The sequence below is a fragment of the Bos grunniens genome, chromosome 2, assembly GCF_055505025.1.
Source record: "Bos grunniens cultivar Pamir isolate PY7600 chromosome 2, Bosgru_T2T1.0, whole genome shotgun sequence".
NCBI classification, from domain to species: Eukaryota; Metazoa; Chordata; class Mammalia; order Artiodactyla; family Bovidae; genus Bos; species Bos grunniens.
Genome location: NC_141166.1, coordinates 34175587 through 34195668, shown reverse-complemented (window position 1 = coordinate 34195668; position 20082 = coordinate 34175587). Strand labels below are relative to the sequence as shown.

At 40.0% G+C, this 20082-nt stretch overlaps 1 protein-coding gene and 1 long non-coding RNA gene across 6 annotated transcripts in view; one reads left to right on the top strand and one right to left on the bottom strand.

Moving 5' to 3' along the window:
* The window catches only part of VWC2L (von Willebrand factor C domain containing 2 like), a 214028-nt gene extending 205359 nt beyond the window's left edge, over positions 1-8669 (top strand). Inside the window, exon 4 of the mRNA XM_086341696.1 lies at positions 5206-8669. Within this exon, the coding sequence (XP_086197822.1) occupies positions 5206-5354 (149 nt within the window). The 3' untranslated portion in view covers positions 5355-8669. The remainder of the gene's footprint in view (positions 1-5205) is intronic.
* A 9941-nt stretch (positions 8670-18610) lies between these two features.
* LOC147377899 (uncharacterized) overlaps positions 18611-20082 on the bottom strand; it is a 47837-nt gene continuing 46365 nt past the window's right edge. For all 5 annotated transcript variants that reach the window (XR_015142407.1, XR_015142405.1, XR_015142406.1 and 2 more), the window contains one exon: positions 18611-19381. This is a non-coding gene — a long non-coding RNA (uncharacterized LOC147377899). The remainder of the gene's footprint in view (positions 19382-20082) is intronic.

Here is a 20082-nt window from a genome sequence, read left to right as displayed (position 1 = left end):
GCATCTTATATGGTCTATTGGAAAGACTAAATGAGACAAATTCCTGGCACGAAGTAAGTGATTAGGAAATTATAACTGTTCCCAGTTCAGTTCAGTTGCTCAGTTGTGACCAACTATTTGCAACCCCATGGACCATAGCACGCCAGGCCTCCCTGTCCATTGCCAGCTCCCAGAGTTTACTCCAACTTAGGTCCATTGAGTCCATGATACAATCCAGCCATCTCATCCTCTGTCGTCCCCTTCTCCTCCTGCCTTCAATCTTTCCCAGCATCAGGGTCTTTTCAAATGAGTCAGTTCTTCGCATCCAGTGGCCAAAGTATTGGAATTTCAGTTTCAACATCAGTCCTTCCAATGAATATTCAGGACTGATTTCCTTTAGGGTGGACTGGTTGGATCTCCTTGCAGTCCAAGGGACTCTCAAGAGTCTTCTCCAACACCACAGTTCAAAAGCATCAATTCTTCAGCACTCAGCTTTCTTTATAGTCCAACTCTTACATCCATACATGACTCCTGGAAAAACCATAGCTTTGACTAGACGGACCTTTGTTGGCAAAGTGTCTACTTTTTAATATGCTGTCTATGTTGGTCATAACTTTTCTTCCAAGGAGTAAGCATCTTTTAATTTCATGGTTGCAGTCACCTCTGCAGTGAGTTTGGAGCCCAAAATAATAAAATCTGTCACTGTTTCCCCATCTATTTCCCATGAAGTGATGGGACCAGATGCCATGATCTTCATCTTTTGAATTTGAGTTTTAAGCCAGCTTTTTCACTCTTCTCTTTCACTTTCAACAAGAGGCTCTTTATTTCCTCTTTACTTTCTGCCATAAGGGTGGTGTCATCTGCATATCTAAGGTTATTGATATTTCTCCCGACAATCTTGATTCTAGCTTGTGCTTCATCCAGCCCAGCGTTTCTCATGATGTACTCTGTATGGAAGTTAAATAAGCAGGGTGACAATATACAGCCTTGATGTACTCCTTTCCCAATTTGGAGCCAATCTATTGTTCCATGTCCAGTTCTAACTGTAGATTCTTGACCTGCATACCAATTTCTCAAGAGGTAGGTCAGGTGGTCTGGTAATCCCATCTCTTTAAGAATTTTCCACAGTTTTTTGTGATCCACACAGTCAAAGGCTTTGGCATAGTCAAGCAGATGTTCACTGTTTCCGTTAATTAATAAATATTTCTATATTGCTAGGGTGAGGCGTGATAACTATATATCTTAGGCCTGATCTGAAATTTCAGAAAGTAATTTTCTGCCAGTAGATAACTAGCTACTTCATACTATTGCATTCAGCTAAGCAAGTATATTTGTTGTTTAGTCACTCAGTCATGTCCAACTCTTTTATGACCCCATGGACTGTAGCCCACCAGGCTCCGTTGTCCATGGGATTCTCCAGGCAAGAATACTGGAGTGGGTTGCCATTTCCTTCTGCAGAGGATCTTCCCAACCCAGGGATCAACATGTATTGGCAGGCAGGTTCCTTACCACTGAGCTACCAGGGAAGCCCAACCAAGCACATACTGGGTGTTGTTGTTGTTGTTGTTGTTTAATATTTGTAAGACACAGTACTAGTCCTGGACCATCAGAAATTAACAGATACTCAGTTCGTATTTTCAAGGAGTTGATGATTTCAATCTACCTGACAGATGAGACCTCATATGTTCTTTGAGATCTCTGAAAGAAAAGACCTCACCACACTATTGGCAACTGCCACACTTAATTCTCAGTTCTTTGAGCTATTTGTGTGTGTGTGTGTGCTTCCAATTCCTTAAGAATCAATGCATCTCCATTTCCTCTTATTCCAGGTGTCAGAAGAGAGAAAGAACATTTGGTCACCATTTTTACATAATAAGCCTTCATTCCCTGAGAGTTATTGAGTCATACCTCTGTTTTCTCTTTCTAGATTAAATAATTCCAATCCCTTTAACCTTTTCTCAAAGGTCCTATTTGCCAGCCTTCAGTTTAATCATTTTCACTATTCCGCTCTGGAGTCTCTCCAAGTTTTCTGCATTAAAATTTGTTGCTTTGCCATTAAGGTCACTCTAAGACTTATTCTTTCACCTAAACCAAGGCAAAAGAAAAGCAGCACCCACCCAACCCCCAGTCAAAGTAAGAGAATATATAGAAACACAGATTTCTTCTTTGAGGTATTCATGTAAGATACTCGCATGCTGAAAGCAAATTAGTACTTACTGTCACCAACATTAAGGAGAAAGGGCCAAGACCAGAAGAATTTCTAAATAGTGCCAACAATTGTGCTTGACAATTACCTAAATTACTTTTAAGCAGATAAGGCTATTAACAGCAAACTTGAAGTTTGCTCTAGTTACAGCTGAAGTTCTCAGATAGGTGCTACTAAAATCACTGTTAATGAGATCAAACAGGAGTTTTTGATTCGGTATAATACCCCTGGCTGCCGAGCAGACTGTCCAGAGATTACTATGCTATTTATAGGCAGCAACTTTGGTGAATCCTGGGAAACTGCAAAAGATTCATCTTTGTATTCTGTCAATCAATAACAATTAGTATTTCCTGAGCTGAGTCACAGACAGAGAGAACAGACTTATGGACATGGTGGGGGGATAAGAAGGAGAGGGTGGGATGTATGGAGACAGTAACATGGAAACATATATTACCATATGTAAAATAGATAGCCAATGGGAATTTGCTGTATGACTCAGGGAATTCAAACTGGGGCTCTGTAACAACCTAGAGGGGTGGGATGGGGAAGGAGGGGAGGAGGGAAGTTCAAGAGGGAGGGGACATATGTATACCTATGGCTGATTCATGTTGATGTTTGGCAGAAACCAACACAATACTGTAAAGCAGTTATCCCTCAATTAAAAATAAATAAGAAAAATATTTCCTGAACTGATAATGCAAGAATTCTATATGACTTTTAAGAAATGATGTATATGGTCTGATCAAATATCTGATCATTGTATGGTACCAATATATGCTGAAAGGGGGCAGACATGAAAACCAGAGTTCCAAGCAAGATGACTTTCCAGAAATCTTTTTACCAAGACCCCTCCCTGCCTTTTTCTCTTGAGATGTACCTGCCCCCCGTGAGCCAGTAGTGTGACTCTACACACACACACACACACACACACAGTTAAGATTCTACTGACAGATTTCCAAATGGAAAAACTCTTTCTGGATAACATTCTACCTTTCTACCTGTTCTGTTTCATGGACTTCTTTGTTTTGGAACCACTGTTTAGAAAAAAAATATTTTCCTATCTGGAAAAGTTAAAAGTATTCAATTAGGGTGAAAACAGTTGGTTAGATATCAGGAAGTGGAGAGAGAGAAACTACTGGTTCCTCTGGGCTGGTTCTAGGAAACCAGGAATTAGTGTTCATCTAGTTTATCTTCTGAAGCTTGTGTGGCTATGGTGAGACCCTATCCAGCCAAGAACCAGCAAGACTGAGAGAGGTCTGTCAATAGCAGCCATGGGAAAACCAGCTACATACTGAAAATATCTCTTTCCCAAGTTCTCTAATAACAGAACAAATTCATGATTTGGTGTGGAATTTTTCCAGAGAGGTGTAGTCCCAAAGGCAGTTCAATCTATCAAACCATGACCTAAATCCTAAGACTTAAAACTGATACAGTGACCCTTAAGTAATCAGCAATTAAGATGGCCAAGAGCTTTTAACCATAGCATCTTACCAAGGAGCACACTCCTGGGTGAGGGCATAGTTTGCTAAGCCATTTAATTACCAGTGTGGATCCATTATATCCCTCCTACTTTCACTGGCTCTTCACACCCAGGCACACACCCCAAGATTCTGTCCACCTGAGTGAAGGAAAGGCATAGGTGTACAAACACCGTTGGCGAGCACATGCACAACTGAGCTCCAGGAGCTCTGAAACCAGGGCAATTAAACCTGTAACGTATTAAATACTTCTGGGTGAGAAATAATGTAACAATTACTATTTTAGAAAGGCAAGTTTCCAACTATGAAGTGAACTACAAATCAGCCCTGATTTCATTTACTTCATAGTAAAGATCGTCTCATAAATTCTTATCAAGTGATAAGAAAGTGAAAGTAGGGCACTGATGCTGATGTGCATTGCCATGTTACTCTCTAGTGGTTATGGCAAGTGGCCAGTAATGTTGGATGAATAAATCATTAGTAGACACAACTCAGTGCTCTCTCTCTGTATTTAAATATGTACACCAGAGGTTTACACCAAATCATTTCTAGGAAAGAGCAATTTGTACTACCCCACTATAATTTATTGCACCTTGGGAAGCAATCTTTATCCCATTTGAATGGGAGAAATAATATCACCCATACTGAACACTGGCATTTTTACATAGGAAGGTTTAAAAAAAAACAAAAATTAGAGAGTGAAAATAAAAGGAAAGTAACAGAAAGAGGAAAAAGACAAGAAGTTAAGAAAAAAAGATTGGTGAATTTTAAACACATTTATCTATAACAAGCAAGTGACATTTTGAGCAAAGCTTTTCTGAAACTGAAAAAGTAAAATTCCTGCTGACTTTCAAAAGCCAACTCTTTAAGTCATTCTTTAAAAAAAAAAAAATATTAGATAGCCAGCGGATTAAAAGAACTCCTTTTATAAAAATCAAATGAACCTCTAACAAAGTTTGTTTTGGACATGAATAAATCATCTTGTCATGAATTATTCATTATTATCAAGAAACAAGCTGGGGATTCCAGGAATTGGGCCTGGGGAGGTGCTGAAACCAGGGAGTGAGCAAGTTCACTGTCTCATACCTACTCTGGGAAGGGAAAGGCCAGGCCACGGGCACAGACAGTGATGCTAACCATGCTAGACCCTCATTCAGGTTCCAGGGGACACTCTGGCAGTCTTAACACTCAGAGAATAAAGCAAATAGACTTTAATCCATATCTTACTTTAGAAAAATGCATATACTCAGTCATAGATATTAAGACCTTTTTTCTTTTTTGAGCATTGTTACTTTTTTTTTTTTAATGCATGACACATATGTGGAATAAGAGCTCTGTGCAAAAGACAGAAGTTAAAAGCTTGCATTTAAGGGAGATGACTAGAAAACTCCTTAAAGATATGAGGGTAAGAGTAGTCTGACCTACTCATTCATGGCTTTGGGGATTGGACTTTTTTTTTTTAACTGGGGTGGGAAAGGGTAAAAAAAAGGGGGGGAAGTCTCTCAGACCTAATCAACTCATCAGCCTATATATGTGTTTCAGGTCCAAACTGCTTTGCAGGAACGACGATCATTCCGGCTGGCATTGAAGTGAAAGTGGATGAATGTAACATCTGTCACTGTCACAATGGGGACTGGTGGAAACCTGCTCAGTGTTCAAAACGCGAATGCCAAGGCAAGCAGACTGTGTAGAACCGATTCCCACCCGACGATGAGCTCTTAGGAGATGAGGCTATGGCTTCCACACAGCACATGTTCAAAACAAGACAAAACAGACAAACTCCTGCCAGCTACAACAGGGTCACCAGCAAAACCTTTTAGGGTTGACAAAAGTGAATATTTTACTAAGAGGACATTTCTCTCTTTCTTTCTTGCTATACAAAATATACATAGTATACAGCTATTGAAACCGCTTTTGTAATTATCCTTGCTTGATGGTGACTTTACCACTGGATTTCTGGAGCAAAAAGAAAGAAATAGCCTTGAACAGGCTTCTTCTCTGGTGACACCTCTGGCCTGCCAGCTCACCATCTACCGACTCACTCCACTTTTACTCTTCTGTAAACATGGCATTTTTCTCTTGTAATAATTCCTTTTTTCCTCTTCAGAGTCTAAGGGGCCAGATTTAACTGCACAGGAAGGTTTTAAATTGTGTCATACTAGCTTCCGGAAAGCAGTATCAGGGTAAGGACCGTTCCTGATTAGGAAGATGCAAAAACATTCAGCCAGTCACTCCCCTTGAGTGAATCTTGCCCTGCAGGGGAGAAGAGAGACGGGCACTGAGAGGGTCCACTGCTGGGCTGGGTGGGAAACTGGTGCTCCGTGCATTATGTGAGGGCTCACAATTCGACTCTTACAAACCACACATTTCATTCACAAAACCTTGAAACTGCCAATCAAAAACTAATATGCGAGGAATACCATGAGCTTGACTAAAGAATCCAAAGGGAGACAGGTATCCAAAACTGCAACATTAAACTCTAGGCTTTCTCATGATGTTGAATTTAAGTTCAGCTTATAACAAAACACACTCTAAACCCACTCTGTCACCTGGCACGATAAATACCAGAACCAGGGTGAACAGCCCCACTGTGAATCTGAAGCCTTCTGAACACTTCTGGCTCTTGAGTTCAGATCTGGCTGAGAGCCAGTACTTGTATACAGGCAGTTTTTCTGGTTCGGGACTGTGTTTGCCATGTTATACTAATGACCACTCAGCCGTCTGACTAAAACACAGATTCAGGACACTCTTTCCACCTTAAGTGCTGATTTAAATTAAAGATTAGGGTAGAGTGGGTCTTGCACAATACAATTCCATTTGTTGAACATTTTTTTAATGTATATATTAGATACTAAGCAATTAAAGTGAACCTTTGAAGAGTCTCAAGGTTGCCCTGGCAATGCTGCTAGTATAGTAACAGGAAAAAACAAACAAACACACAGGGTATCTAATGCCACCTCGATTCAAGTGCACACTGAGCTGTTCTGAAACCACGCAGCGTAGCTAGTCGCTTATTTCACTCTCCTGTCTTGAAAACCCTGACACAGATCTGGTAGGGTCCTTGAGGAACCTTGAAGGTTATCTTCATTATTGACTTTCTGTCCTTTTCTGCTCCCACCCCTACCTGGGCTTGGCCATAACTACAGCGGAGTGTTGCCTTCCAGGGCAAGGTTTCTCAACCTCAGCACTATTGACATTTGGGGCCAGACAATTGTCACTGGGAGCTGTTCTGTGCATTTTTTACGACGTTGAGCAGCATTCTTGTCTTCTATCCACTCAATGCCAAGAGCAGCGCCCCTAATTGTCATAACAGAATGTCTCTGAACATTGCCAAATGTCCCCAAGGTGTATGGGAGGGGGCAGAATTTCACCTGGTTGAGAACCAGAGGTCTAGAATAATCAGTAGAGAGTGGTTTTCTGCCAGGCAAGAGGTGGCTGCGGCTGTGGCTCTAGGGAGCCTCCGAGCCCTTGGGGACAGGCAGGATCAGAAGCCCTGAGATCCAAAGGGAGTGAGGCCCCATCACCACACGGTCACAGGTCTGCCCTCCGGGCATACATCTCTTTAGTCTCACCCACTGGGTTTTCCTTTAAAATTGCCAAGCCTCTCCTCCCTGGAAGCACCTCCCATCATCAAGAAAGAACTGCCATTTCCAAAATTAATGTGTTGACAAGTTGGACCTGACACTTCTCACACACACTGCACTTGTGTTATGATACAAATATCAGGCCAGCATCACAGGAGGGAGCGCATCAAGCCACCTTTCCTTAGAACACCAATTTGCACCAAGGTTGGTGCTTTTCTGTTACCACCCCAGAAACATCATATAGACAGTCATGAATCATTCATGAACAATTCTGCATGATTTATTCCTGCACTCCAAAGTAAAGGCACTACTCCACACTTCGGTGTATGTCTAGACAGAGATGTATTATAGAGCTTTCTTTGCCCTGAGGTTGCCTATTGCCAGCTTCAAAAATCTACACTCTTGGAAAGAAATAATAATAATAAATGACAGGAATAAGGTTTGAAACCCAGAAACATCATTAATAGAGCCATGTAGCATAGTACCCCATCTATTATTAAGGAGTTACTCTGTCCTTTTTAGAAAACAGAAGGAAAGAGCAACAGGCAAGGCAGGGTACAGGCGTTTTGCATCAAAGTCTTGGCTCAGTGATAGTCACTGCAAGAATTTTCAAGAATGGAGTATAATACCCATAAAGAAACTCTCTTCAGAGGGCTTGCAGAATGAAGGCTGCTCAGCGGCCTGTTACCAGCCAAAGAGAGGGATTATTTTGCTGTTCTTGGATGTTTCTTTTCTCACAGTGTCTCACTACAAGATGTTTCCTTTAAGATTTTGTAGCACCGACATTTCCACCCACACCCCTCCCCTGCCCCTTTAGGGAGAGATGAACCGATACTGTGACAGAATTTCTCATCAACTGATAAACACTTTACAGCTTCCTTCTACCTAGGTCATTGAGAAATTCTCTCCAAACTCTGAACAGCAGATTTCTGGCTTCATCTGTTGCTTCCTAATCTTTTTTTTTTTTCCTTTTGAAAGCTTTGTTTGCAGCCACCCTGTCACCTCAATTCTCCTACATCTCCTCTGCCTTTGGTTCTCGGCTTTAACTACAGCTCTGTTTAAATAAGGGATCAACATCCTGTTTGTCAGCTGATGCCTGTTAAAAAACGATTCACTTTCTAAAATCTTTGAAAAATGGCGTGCCTGAAAACTAGTGAGAAAAAAAAAAACTAAACACTCAACTGTAAAAAGGGGATTCTAGCAACAATATTTGATGTGTAAAATAATATATTATTAAAAAACTATTTTGTTAAATATAAAGTGTGTTAACCAGCAAACATCGTTCGTGGTATATTTGCCTTCCTAAGTTTCTCCCTTCTCCCTCCTCTCATCATTCAATGACTGATTCTCAGTTATGTCTGTCATTTGAGATTATATGTGTCGTTAGAGCTATATTCAATTAGAATTAAGCATCAGCTTTAACATTTGTCTGTATACATTTTCATTTTTCATAACATAAGGCTGACTTAGGGATCAGAAAGGAACTCAAACCAGCAGTGAGAGGGTAAGTGGTTGGAAAATATTTCCCCTGATCATATCCATGCACGTTACTAATGATAATCTATAATTATTGAATGCTTGCTCTGTGGCAGGCCCTGCACTGTGCACTGACCCTTTTCCATTCAATCCACATAGCACAGCTATCCCTGCTTTGCTGTTGAGGAAACCAGAATACAAGGAGAGATTAAATGTTCTACCCAAGGTCACAGGACCTTAAATGGCAAAGCAGAAATTTTTTTACTGTGAGTTTTCAATCATACGCCAAAAAAATGAGAAAATTATATAAAGAACCTCCATTTACCCATTTCCCAGATGCAACATTTCTCAAGATTTTGCATCATGCTTCATCTATATTTTTCCCCAGGAGTATTTTAAAGCAAGTATCAGGCATATCATTTCGTCCCTACATCCCTTCCTCAAAGAGAGTAATCATCTCTTTGAAAAAGGAATATGTTTTTTTTAACCAAACAAAACAAAAATTAATAATATAATCACTAAATCACTATCTAATTTACATTCAAATTTCTTAGATTTTTCTAAAATACAGGGGAATGGGGGTTTGCATGACCAAAAACAAGTCATCTGTAACACTGCATTTGTTTTTTTTGTCTCCTAAATCCACAGAAGGGATGTGTACCCTGTCAACTGACACACTCCTGGGTCTATTGTTGTTATTAGAGGGTTTGCTTTGGAGAAAATTACTTTTTTAATGTCCATGTTAAACTCCCTCCTACACGCTGAGCAGGGCCAAGCAACCAGCAAGAGGCTTTCTACCAATTGATCTCCAAGGGGCAACAAAGAGCCCCATATCAAGAATTACTACCAATGACCAGCATGCAGAGGACACTGGCTTTTATATATGTGTAACCTTTCCTTGAGGAGTAACGGCAAACTGTTATTTTCCTTCTCCTTGATTCAAACGTAGTGCCTAACACAAAGTAAAGCAGAACAATACTCCATAAATTGCCATCACCTACTGCATTGTTGGAGGAAGAAAACAGCCAAACCACTAAGAGAACATCAGCATGGTGTCCCCCTATACATGGATACACACCTGAGCACCACCACCATTTTCTTAAAACACGATGAGACTATCACACTTTTCAGTTTCCCATCTGTTCAACTCGCTGCTCCATATGTCCCTTGCAAAGTATTGTTTACAGTTCATTTCTGATTCAGGATTCATGGAAGGGCACTTCAAAGCATAAGAGAGAAAGCTATGAACTGTGACAGAGTCCTGGGTTTGTTTTTTCAGGGTTTATGTTGGGCATGTTACTAAAAAAAAAAAGAAGAAAGGTTGCTATTCAGTCGCTCAGTTGTGATCGATTCTTCATGACCCCATGGACCACACCATGCCAGGTTTCCCTGTCCTTCACTATCTCCTGGAGTTTGCTCAAACTCATGTCCATTGAGTCGATGATGCCATCCAACCATCTCATCCTTTGTCACCCCTTTTTCTTCTGGCTTTCAGTCTTCCCCAGGATCAGAGTCTTTTCCAATGAGTCGGCTCTTCACATCAGGACGCCAAAGTATTGATGGAGCTTCACCATCAATCCTTCCAATCAATATTCAGGGTTGATCTCCTTTAGGATTGACTGGTTTGATCTCTTTGCTGTCCAAGGGACTCTCAAGAGTCTTCTCCAGCATGACAATTCAAAAGCACCAATTCTCCAGGTCTCAGCCTTCTTTATGGTCCAACTCTCACATCTGTATCTGACTACTGGAAAAACCACAGCCTTGACTATATGGACCTTTGTCAGCAAAGTGATATCTCTGCTTTTAATAACTTCATGATTTTGGAAAACAAATGCTATCTCTAAATTGGAAACCTCACCTATCGTTTACATCCCAATTTATACCTCAAATGTGGAGGACAATATTATCAGTGAGGCTCCACCTGCACTGTCTGATGTGGATATCTCATTCTCCCTGATCAACCTTATACACCCAGAAGGTGTATTTTTCTTTTGAGGAGCTAGTTCCTTTGTGCCTCTCACAGAGTAAGAGTTAAATACACTGAGTTAAAAGGGTTTCTTTTATTTAATTTTAAGGACTTTAAATTTGTTTTATATGCCAAAAATTTTTGGTTGTGTTGATGACTTAATGGTTTTCTCTTTAAATTTGAAAATTTTTAACTCATAGTTCTTTGAAGCCCAAACTCCCAGTTTAACCAATCCCAGTGCTTACTTTACCACTTAGCCTTAAATAAGGATCCTTTCAACAAAAAGTTACCCTTTTAGAATTAAGTTTTAAAACCTTTCAAATGAGTAGGTGAGGTGGGGAGAAATTTGGATATAAAGTTCAGCTATTTAGCTACCACACCTTGAGCCCCGTCTGGGCATCAAGACACTGTATTCATTACTTTATAAGAGATAATGACCTGCATTCATTAATTCAACCATTCTCATAACTATTAATATCATGGAATCATGAACTGGCATTCCCAGTTTTGAAGACTGGAACAGTGAGATTCAGAAAGGTTCTGTCATTTTCTCAGACTCACACAATTTTATATCAGAGTTGTAAGTATCGAACAGAATGCTACCCATAAAATAGCTTAGACTACAGCCTGGCACATAAGAAGAGTCTCTTTTGTGTTAGCTATCATTATGAGGTCTGGTTATGGTATGATAAATCTCATTGATAAAGTAACCCTGGGTTTGGACCATATAGCTTGAGTACAAGATGTGCAGGAATTTCTGGTTTGATATTAAAAAGATAAATAGTATCTTTGGAGTGTGTGACAAGCAATCAACTGTGATTTGAGTGTGAGGTTGGAGATAGGTGGGACACGGTGAGAGTTGTATCTGGGAAGGAAACCTGGTTGTCAGGGATCAAAAAACCATGTTTAGAAAATTGGACTTGGTTTTTATTGATATTGCGGATTCATTAACATTAAAAAGAGAGTGATATGACCACATGTAAGTCTTGGAATAAAAATTCTGACAACTGAGTGAATGATGGGTTGGGGTCTAGGGAAACAAAGGTGTGGACACTAATGAGAAGCAATTACCAGAGTCCAGGAAGGAATAATGAGGATTTGATCTGATAATGATGACCCCAAAACAGGCTGGTTGGGGCAACAGGACTTCATGCATGATCAAATAGACTGAGAATTAAAACAGTCCATGTTTCTAGTTCCAGTGACTAGAAGGATATGGATACTAATAACAGCCACCAAAAACATGGAGCTATGCTTTCTTTGGGAGTGGCACATAGACAACTTTAGTCTTCACACTGAAGGTGCTGGCAATGACCAGGTTTTTAGGATCAAGCTCAGATATACTTGTCTCCAGGGCAGCCCCTCTGTTTCTACTTGCCAATCCTCTTCCCATTTTGGTTTGAATAGCCATAGTCCTCCACTGGTCATACATAGTCCTCCACTGGTCATACATGTTTTCACTGTTGTTGTTGTTCAGTTGCTAAGTCATGTCCAACTCTTTGCTTCCCCATAGGAAGGCTTCCTTGTGCTTCACTGTCTCCCAGAGTTTGCTCAAACTCATGCCTGTTGAGTCAATGATGCCATCCAACTATCTCATCCTCTGTCTTCCCCTTCTCCTTTTGCCTTCAATCTTTCCCAGCATCAGGGTCTTTCTAACAAGTCAGCTCTTCACATCAGGTGGCCAAAGTATTGGAGCTTCAGCTTCAGCATCAGTCCTTCCGATGAATATTCAAGTTTCCTTTAGGATTGACTGGTTTGATCTCCTTGCATTCCAGGGCAGGGCACTCTCAAGAGTCTTGTCCAGCACCACAATTCAAAAGCATCAGTTCTTTGGCACTCAGCCTTCTTTACATGTTTTCATAGTATTCTTGAAATGGAAGTCAAAGATTGGCATGGCAAGAATAGAATTCTTTACTAATTTGTAGTAAATATTAATCTCACACCATGTTGAAATAATTTCTTTTGCATATTAAGATACAAACTGCTTATAAATTTCCAACACCTCTCTCTGCTGATGACCCTTCAGAATGTAAGTGTCAGTTTTATTTTTATATTATTGTTCACCAGGGTTTTGGAAATTAAAAAGAAAAGAAAATTTTCAACCATCTGCTGTGGTCTTCTTCTTTTTTTCTTTCAGAACATACAGGATTAGGTGGCAAAATAGGTCCTAGGAGAGCATTTTGATTTGAGATTTGCAAGAATGCCCACCCTGTTCCCATTACATTTTTCTTGGTCTTTGTTTGTTTTTTGATTCCATTCTCTGTTTAATTAATCACAACATTGGGTCAACCAGACCCATTAACTGCATTTCTCATTTAGACCTTTCAGAGATGCGGTTGCAGATACAATTTAATTTGTTGACCATGATCGATAGCAATTAATAGCATCTCTTTAATCTTGCTGAAAGGTCTGTTTCTGACTCCCAGTAGCTACCATCTCAAGGGAGAGGTAGCCACACACATGGCTTATTTAGCTTCCAGGCAGTAGCTGCCCTCACCCACCTACTCTTCTCCTGACTTAGTGGCCATTTCAGAAGTCACCATTCTCTAGGGCCTTTGCAGTTATCACAAAAGAGTTTATCTGGAATCTCTTAATCTGACTTCTCCCCTGCAAGTTTATTAGGCAAATGAACTCTGAGAAAAATACCATAAAGCCTTTTTTAATTTAGAAAAATAGATTCTACTTTTTAAAGTACATTATGTTGATAAAGTAAATGTTCAAGTTCCCTGCTTCTGCACATTGTCTTGTGGCTAACCCATCACTGCATCCAGACTTTTCTTTTGATCTCTCAGATTCATTAAAGAGTTTATTCAATTATTCAATGAATGATGTTCCAGTTAGGAAACTGGGCACTAGGGTTAGGACTAAATGAGCATCTTTTCCTGCTCTCAAGGAGTTTACAGTGTGGTGGGGCAAAGAGCAAGCCAAGTCCACAATTATCAGAGTGGGAAGTGCTAGGCTCTAGGTAGGAACAGCTACTCTGGGAATATTTCCAACATCCTGGATCTGTGGGAAGGCTTCCTGAGAAATGGAACAGCAATATGAGTTTTAAAAGAGCAAAAGACTAAACAAAAGAGTGAAGGAAATAACCAATTACCCTCACACAGTATATATAAGGTGAACCTTCTACTGATTCAGCTCAGACCATATAATTGCTCCCATTTTGCTAACAATGAAATCCACCCAATAAGTAAATATGTGCCTGACACCAAACCAAGGACTTTGAGCAAATAAAGTCAATACAGGTCACCTTCCTATTGTGAAGGAATCACTTGCCTTAGTACCATCTGCCCATTTCTCTATAGTCAGCTTACTGACCAGTGGAATTCTCTCTCCTTTACCCAATTGGGGGTACTCAGTGTACTGCATTTTATCAAAGCTTGTTCTTGAATTTTCAGTAGGAATTTGGGTAATGCCATCCTTCCATGGTGTTTGTATTTTTTTGACTTCATCTATTGACTCACACTAACCTGGTACCAGACTCAACTGTGGTCCCTGTTAAAGCATCAAAAAGCAAGTGAGAGACGGACTGCTGAGCAAGGAGCACTTTCCAAATGTTCAGAAATGACAACCTGAGGGGATGACCACCTGCTCTATAAACTCACAAGACTAGCCTGAAACCAACTGTCAAGAAGTTTCCTTGGTTACAATTGTACAGAGAGATAATAAAGAAGATGCTAGGCAAAGTCTTACAGAGAAGATTTTTGGTTATTGGATACATAAATATAAGGCATCAGTTCAGTTCAGTCGCTCAGTCATGTCTGTCTCTGTGCAACCCCATGCAGCACGCCAATGCTTCCCTGTCCATTACCAACTCCTGGAGCTTGTTCAAACTCATGTCTATCGAGCCAGCAGTGCCATCCAACCACCTCATCCTCTGTTGTCCCCTTCTCCTCCTGCCTTCAATCTTTCCCAGCATCAATCTTTTGAAATGACTCAGCTCTTCATATCAGCTGGCCCAAGTATTGGAGCTTCAGCTTCAGCATCAGTCCTTCCAGTGAATATTTAGGACTGATTTCCTTTAGGATTGACTGGTTTGATTTCTTTGCAGTCCAAGGGACTATCAAGGGTCTTCAACACCACAGTTCAAAAGCATCAATTGCTCAGCACTCAGCTTTCTTTATAGTCCAACTCTCACACCCATAAGTGACTACTGGAAAAACCACAGCTTTGATTAGATGGACCTTTGTCATTATGAGTGCTTCAGCTTTTTCATTTCCAAAATGGGAATCACAACACTACCATCTCATTGAGCTGTTCTGTGAATTAAATGTGATATAAGGCATCGAATCTCTAAACTGCAAGTAGAAAATGTCTAAGGTGCATACACATGTGTATTTGTATCCATGTGTTAATAGTACAGGACTATGTATCAATAGAAACGTAAAAAGCCATGGATATTACAGTGGACTGACTGACGGCTGTGTCGTTAAGATCACATACTTGCTGTATCTCCCACTTTTGTGCCTAACAATTGCAGGCTTCTTTAGCCTGCAATAATTCTAATCCCACCTTTGCCTTGCAGGGAAGCATTTCATTAGTTCTGCTTGTTCATAGATTTAATTTCCCATCCCTAATCATTTGTGGTTCGTGTGGTACACTGACTTCAGAGGGATGCTGAACACGAGCAAAGGAGAGTTGCAGAGGGGAATGAAAATCAAGCTGTGCAGAACCCAAAAATCGCTACAGTGACATGTGACACACATACACAGTGGAAAACAATTTCTTATTTAATGTGTAAGATATTCACATAAGCATGTAGTTGGAGGGTTTGTTTGATTGCTTTTTTTTTTCTGGGGCAACTAGAGAGTCATTTTTTCTGCTCAAGAAGACTTACTTTCCATTCATCTGCTCTGTTTACTCTTTGATGTGGCCCTGCAGGGCAGCACTGCTAGAAGACAAACAGGGAAGGACTCCCCTGGGGATCCAGATATGCAGAGTTTACCCACATGCAGTCAGAGGAGAATGTTCACCAAGACACGTCATGTGTTTCCATAAAGCGCACTCGTCTCCTGTTGGCTGGATGCTACATTAGGTTCTCCAGAGACCCCAGCAGTGTTTCAGGAGGTTCCCACCACTCCATTGCCTGCTTCTCAGCCTGACAAGTATTCTGTCCTCAGGAATGTTGACTTTAATCGCCTGAGTATGCTTTAGAAACCCACTCGTATCTCCAGATCATGAGTGATTGAACAGCTCTACACAGCATCTCTGGGCGAAAATAGTAGTGGGAGAGGCCCCAGCACCACTCATGAGGGAGAGCAGGAGAACAGTGTTCCATCCCCCCGACTCCCTTTCCTCAGGACCATGCAGACAGACCACCAGCTACCTAGACTCCAGAGTGAGCAGTCTACAATGGCTTTATTTAGGTGATTATGACTGGGTCTTTTTCTTTTAAACCTTTAGCTATCTTCCAATGAGAGGGGATGGCTAGGTTCATAGTATCAAACTTATGAAATGATACATCTGAAAAGCATAAAGTAACTTAAAAAATAGGGGAGTGAACTAAATTGTGATATTTCATAACACCAGTGTAGCATCCAATGATATACTCCTTCTTTGCACTTACAGAAGTAAAACCAGAACATACATCTCTAATCACATATTCCATCCCATGGGTTTGCTCTCACAGAAAACAGAAGGTCAATCATCAAACTCATACGCCTATTGAAATAATGTCAACTCAGAAAAAATATTGTTTACCATCAAATATAAATTTCAGGACATATAAATCCAATGTATACAGACTGCATACATAGCGCTGTACAGTTTTCTTTAGCTATTTCCTGGAGAAATAAAAGAGCATTGGGAAATGCATCATGCATGTGATGAAATACAGCATAGAGACATATTATCTTAGCCTTGGCTCTGACACAATGAGAACAGATTTCTAATACTGTTTGCTTAGTTTGAGCAATTACATCTTTAGCATCATCAGACTTAAGGTTAAACTAAATAATCTCATCCAAAAATTTTTTTGTGAGAGCTGATTTTTGTCTGTTGAGCTGAATCAAAGAAACTGAATCACTGTACAGGGCCAGTTTGTAATGATTCTAGCATTATCTACAGAGCCATGTTTGCAAGGCCAAATGTTTTCTCCCTTTGTATAAAGTATTTGTTGTAAGTGAACCTCTTTTCAACTTCTTGACTTACACCATATGTACATATAAGCACATACAACACTTATGATATGGGATAAATAGGGTATTATTAGCACCCCAAATTCACCCTGTGCCCCATTCCAATTAATTCCCTCCCCACCACCAAGGGTAGCTCCCATCAAGAATGGTGAACTTCCAAATAGCACAGCTCACTTTGGCCTGTTTTGAAACTCAGTTGAATTATACAGTTTGTATTTTATGAACCTGGCTTCTTTCATTCCACATCTTGCTTATGAAATTCATCCATATTATTGCATCCCTTTATTTCCTTTATGAAAAGGAGATTTAATTTCATTTCCAGAGTTACAGGCCTTGATTTACTAGAAGGAATGTAATTATTAATATTAAAAAATCTAAAATCTCACTCAGAGATCAGAAATGGGGGAAAAACTCTATAAGCTTACTTTTTCTTCTTCGAGGTATTTAATAATATACATTAATTTAGGAAGGTACTGGATGCCTACATAGGGAGCCACTTCACAGCAGAGTTAAATGTTAAAAAGCACCAGCTGGGAAGTTCAGTTTCTATTTTTGAAGGAGCGAGCTTGTCCTTCATTGTAGATTTCATCACCTCTAGCTGAATTTGTCATTTATCACCATTTTCCTTCCATCATCAGTAAAGTCTTACACTGGCCTAGAAAGAGAGACAAGACTCCCTGACAAGTGATCTCAGAAAGGTCAGCTCTCAAATAGAGAAGGAAAAAGCATTGTGACATTGGAGGTGGGGTCACTGGGGACTAGAGAAAGTGTCAAACATTTCCCGAGGGGGACAACTCATCCTAGCAGGAACCGTGGGCTCTGTAATCTGGCCTGAAGCCTGTGGACTAACCCCCACTCTGACTCCTCCTCTTTCCAGCCCTCAGTTCTCAGTCTAAAGGGTAATTCTTAGGGAGTACTAGCCTCCTATCCTGATTGGGTCAGGTCCCTCAGGAGTTCTTCCCTAGCCCCCTAGACTTTTTTTGGAAAATTTATGACCCCATATATAAATTATGTTTCTGCTGTCCCTTCCACCAGACTTTAAGTTGATGAGGCATCTAGTAGTATGCCTGGCAAATAGCAGGTATTCATCTAGTATTTCTTGAATGAGTGAATTAAAAATGGGACAAGATAATATACTGCAGGTATCCTTAAGCTATAAAATCCTTTTTATCCCTAAACTTTATGATTTGTTCCTTATTGGTGTCCTTACGTCAGTCTCTCTAAACAAACCAGAAACTCTTGAATGTCAAATAAATCCACTTCTTTCTAAACACAAAATGCTTCATTTCCAGGAATGTGTGCATTATAGGTTCCTTAAATTAGAGGTCCAGCTGCTCAGAATTTTGGTGCCAAAACCCACCAAATGAATGGAAAATCAGAAGAGCAAACACATTTGCCTAAAAAGAAGCATATTACCCCATTTCAGAAAAATGGATCCGTGGAGAGTATTAAATTACATTAAAAAAAAAAAAAAGATTTGTAATGTGCATACACCTCCTCACAGCCAATGGATCCATTCAGGATGACGTATTTAGCAGAGAGAAGAGACAATTGAAGTATTGTGCATTTCATGTTAACCTCGTGTTTCTTCAGAGAAATGACTTTTTCGTTTCTTTCTTTGGATTCTTAGACTCTCAGGAAATTGACTAAAATGACCAAGAGAGCATGTTAATGCAAAGCGTTTGGGCTTTTTTCAAAAGCAATTCAGATGGTCAGATGATGGGTTCAGTTTTTGCAGTTACAGACAACCAACACGACCAAGTAACAGTCTAATTTGTCAGGTATGGGAAAGTTAAAAAAAATTTTATTCTAATTTGTTTATAGGGGTGAGGTCTAGAATTGGAAGGGCCTCATAGGCAGTGAATTTCTTAATCTGATGAGCATTAATTATTACTGATAATTTACACATAAAGGTATCTATATTTCTAATTATCAAAATGCATTCATAGTACATGTTACTACATGATAACAACAATCCTATAAATCTGGCAATGCTAGCAGTTCCCAGAAACTTCTAGCCAGTATCCTAAAAACTAAGCTGAACTGTTGGTCTATCTGTCCCTTTGGACCTTAACACACCATTTGCTCCTAAAACCTGCTTCCAACCTATAAGTGACACAGAGAGTATCTAAATTAAGAATCCTTCCACAGTTTTTTCCATAACCTGGCCAATTACCTAAAACTTTCAGCCAAAGGAAATCTTACATAAAACTGTTAAGTGTATCAGTTTAACTCAAAGACAATTTAATGAGCATTTTAAATCATTTACCAAATGGAAGGCACTGGGCTTCATGTTGAGGGAACTAAGATGCATACAAAATAGTCTTTTTCTCAAAAAACTTTATAGCCTAGTGAAATAGAGACACAAAACTGTCAATAAAATTTCAATATATAGAGGTTTGCACAGGATGTGATGGAGCATAAAAGAGGATTACTTCACATTGGATTTTCGAGTATGCTTTCCGGAGAAAAGATGTCACCGTTGAGTTTTGGAAGATGACCAAGGGCTAACAGGATGTGGAGAGGTGAGCAGGCGGTTGCAGCCAAGGGGTCACCTGAAATCAAGACATGCAATGTGAGGCAGGACTACAAGCGTGGAGAGTTACAAGCAAATCCATGGTACCCTCTGACTGAGAGGGGAAGCTAATAAGGCAGGTGTCGGCCAAGTCCCAGAGGATCTTATGAGCCCTATTAAGAAGTTAAACTTCAGGTGGTATTAATAGATGTTTAGGAAACCACTGGGAGATTCTGGAGTGGGGAAGCAACATAGTCAAATGTGCAACTTGGAGAGAGGATTCTGTTCTGGCTACACCATGAAAATACATCTGTTTAAAAATAAATTTAATAACTAAGTAAAAACAGGGACTTCCCTGGTAGTCCAGTGGTTAAGACTTCACCCTCCAAAGCAGTGGGTGTGAATTTGATCCCTGGTCAGGGAGCTAAGATCCCACATGTCTCTTGGCCAAAAATACCAAAACATAAAACAAACAATATTGTAAAAAATTTAATAAAGATTTTTAAATTATACACATCAAAAAAAATTTTTTATGAGTAAAAATAAAAAAGAATGCATCTGGATCAGTGACACTCTACTGAAGCAGAATTAGAGGACAACTGTGCTCAAAACAAGAGCTTGTCTACACTCAAGCCTTGTTACAGGGATAAAGAGAAGTGAATCCATCTGAACTTGCTTCAAGCAATAAAATGAGGACTTGAAAACTGAAGACGAGTGTTGAAAGGAGGAAGCAGTGTAGTC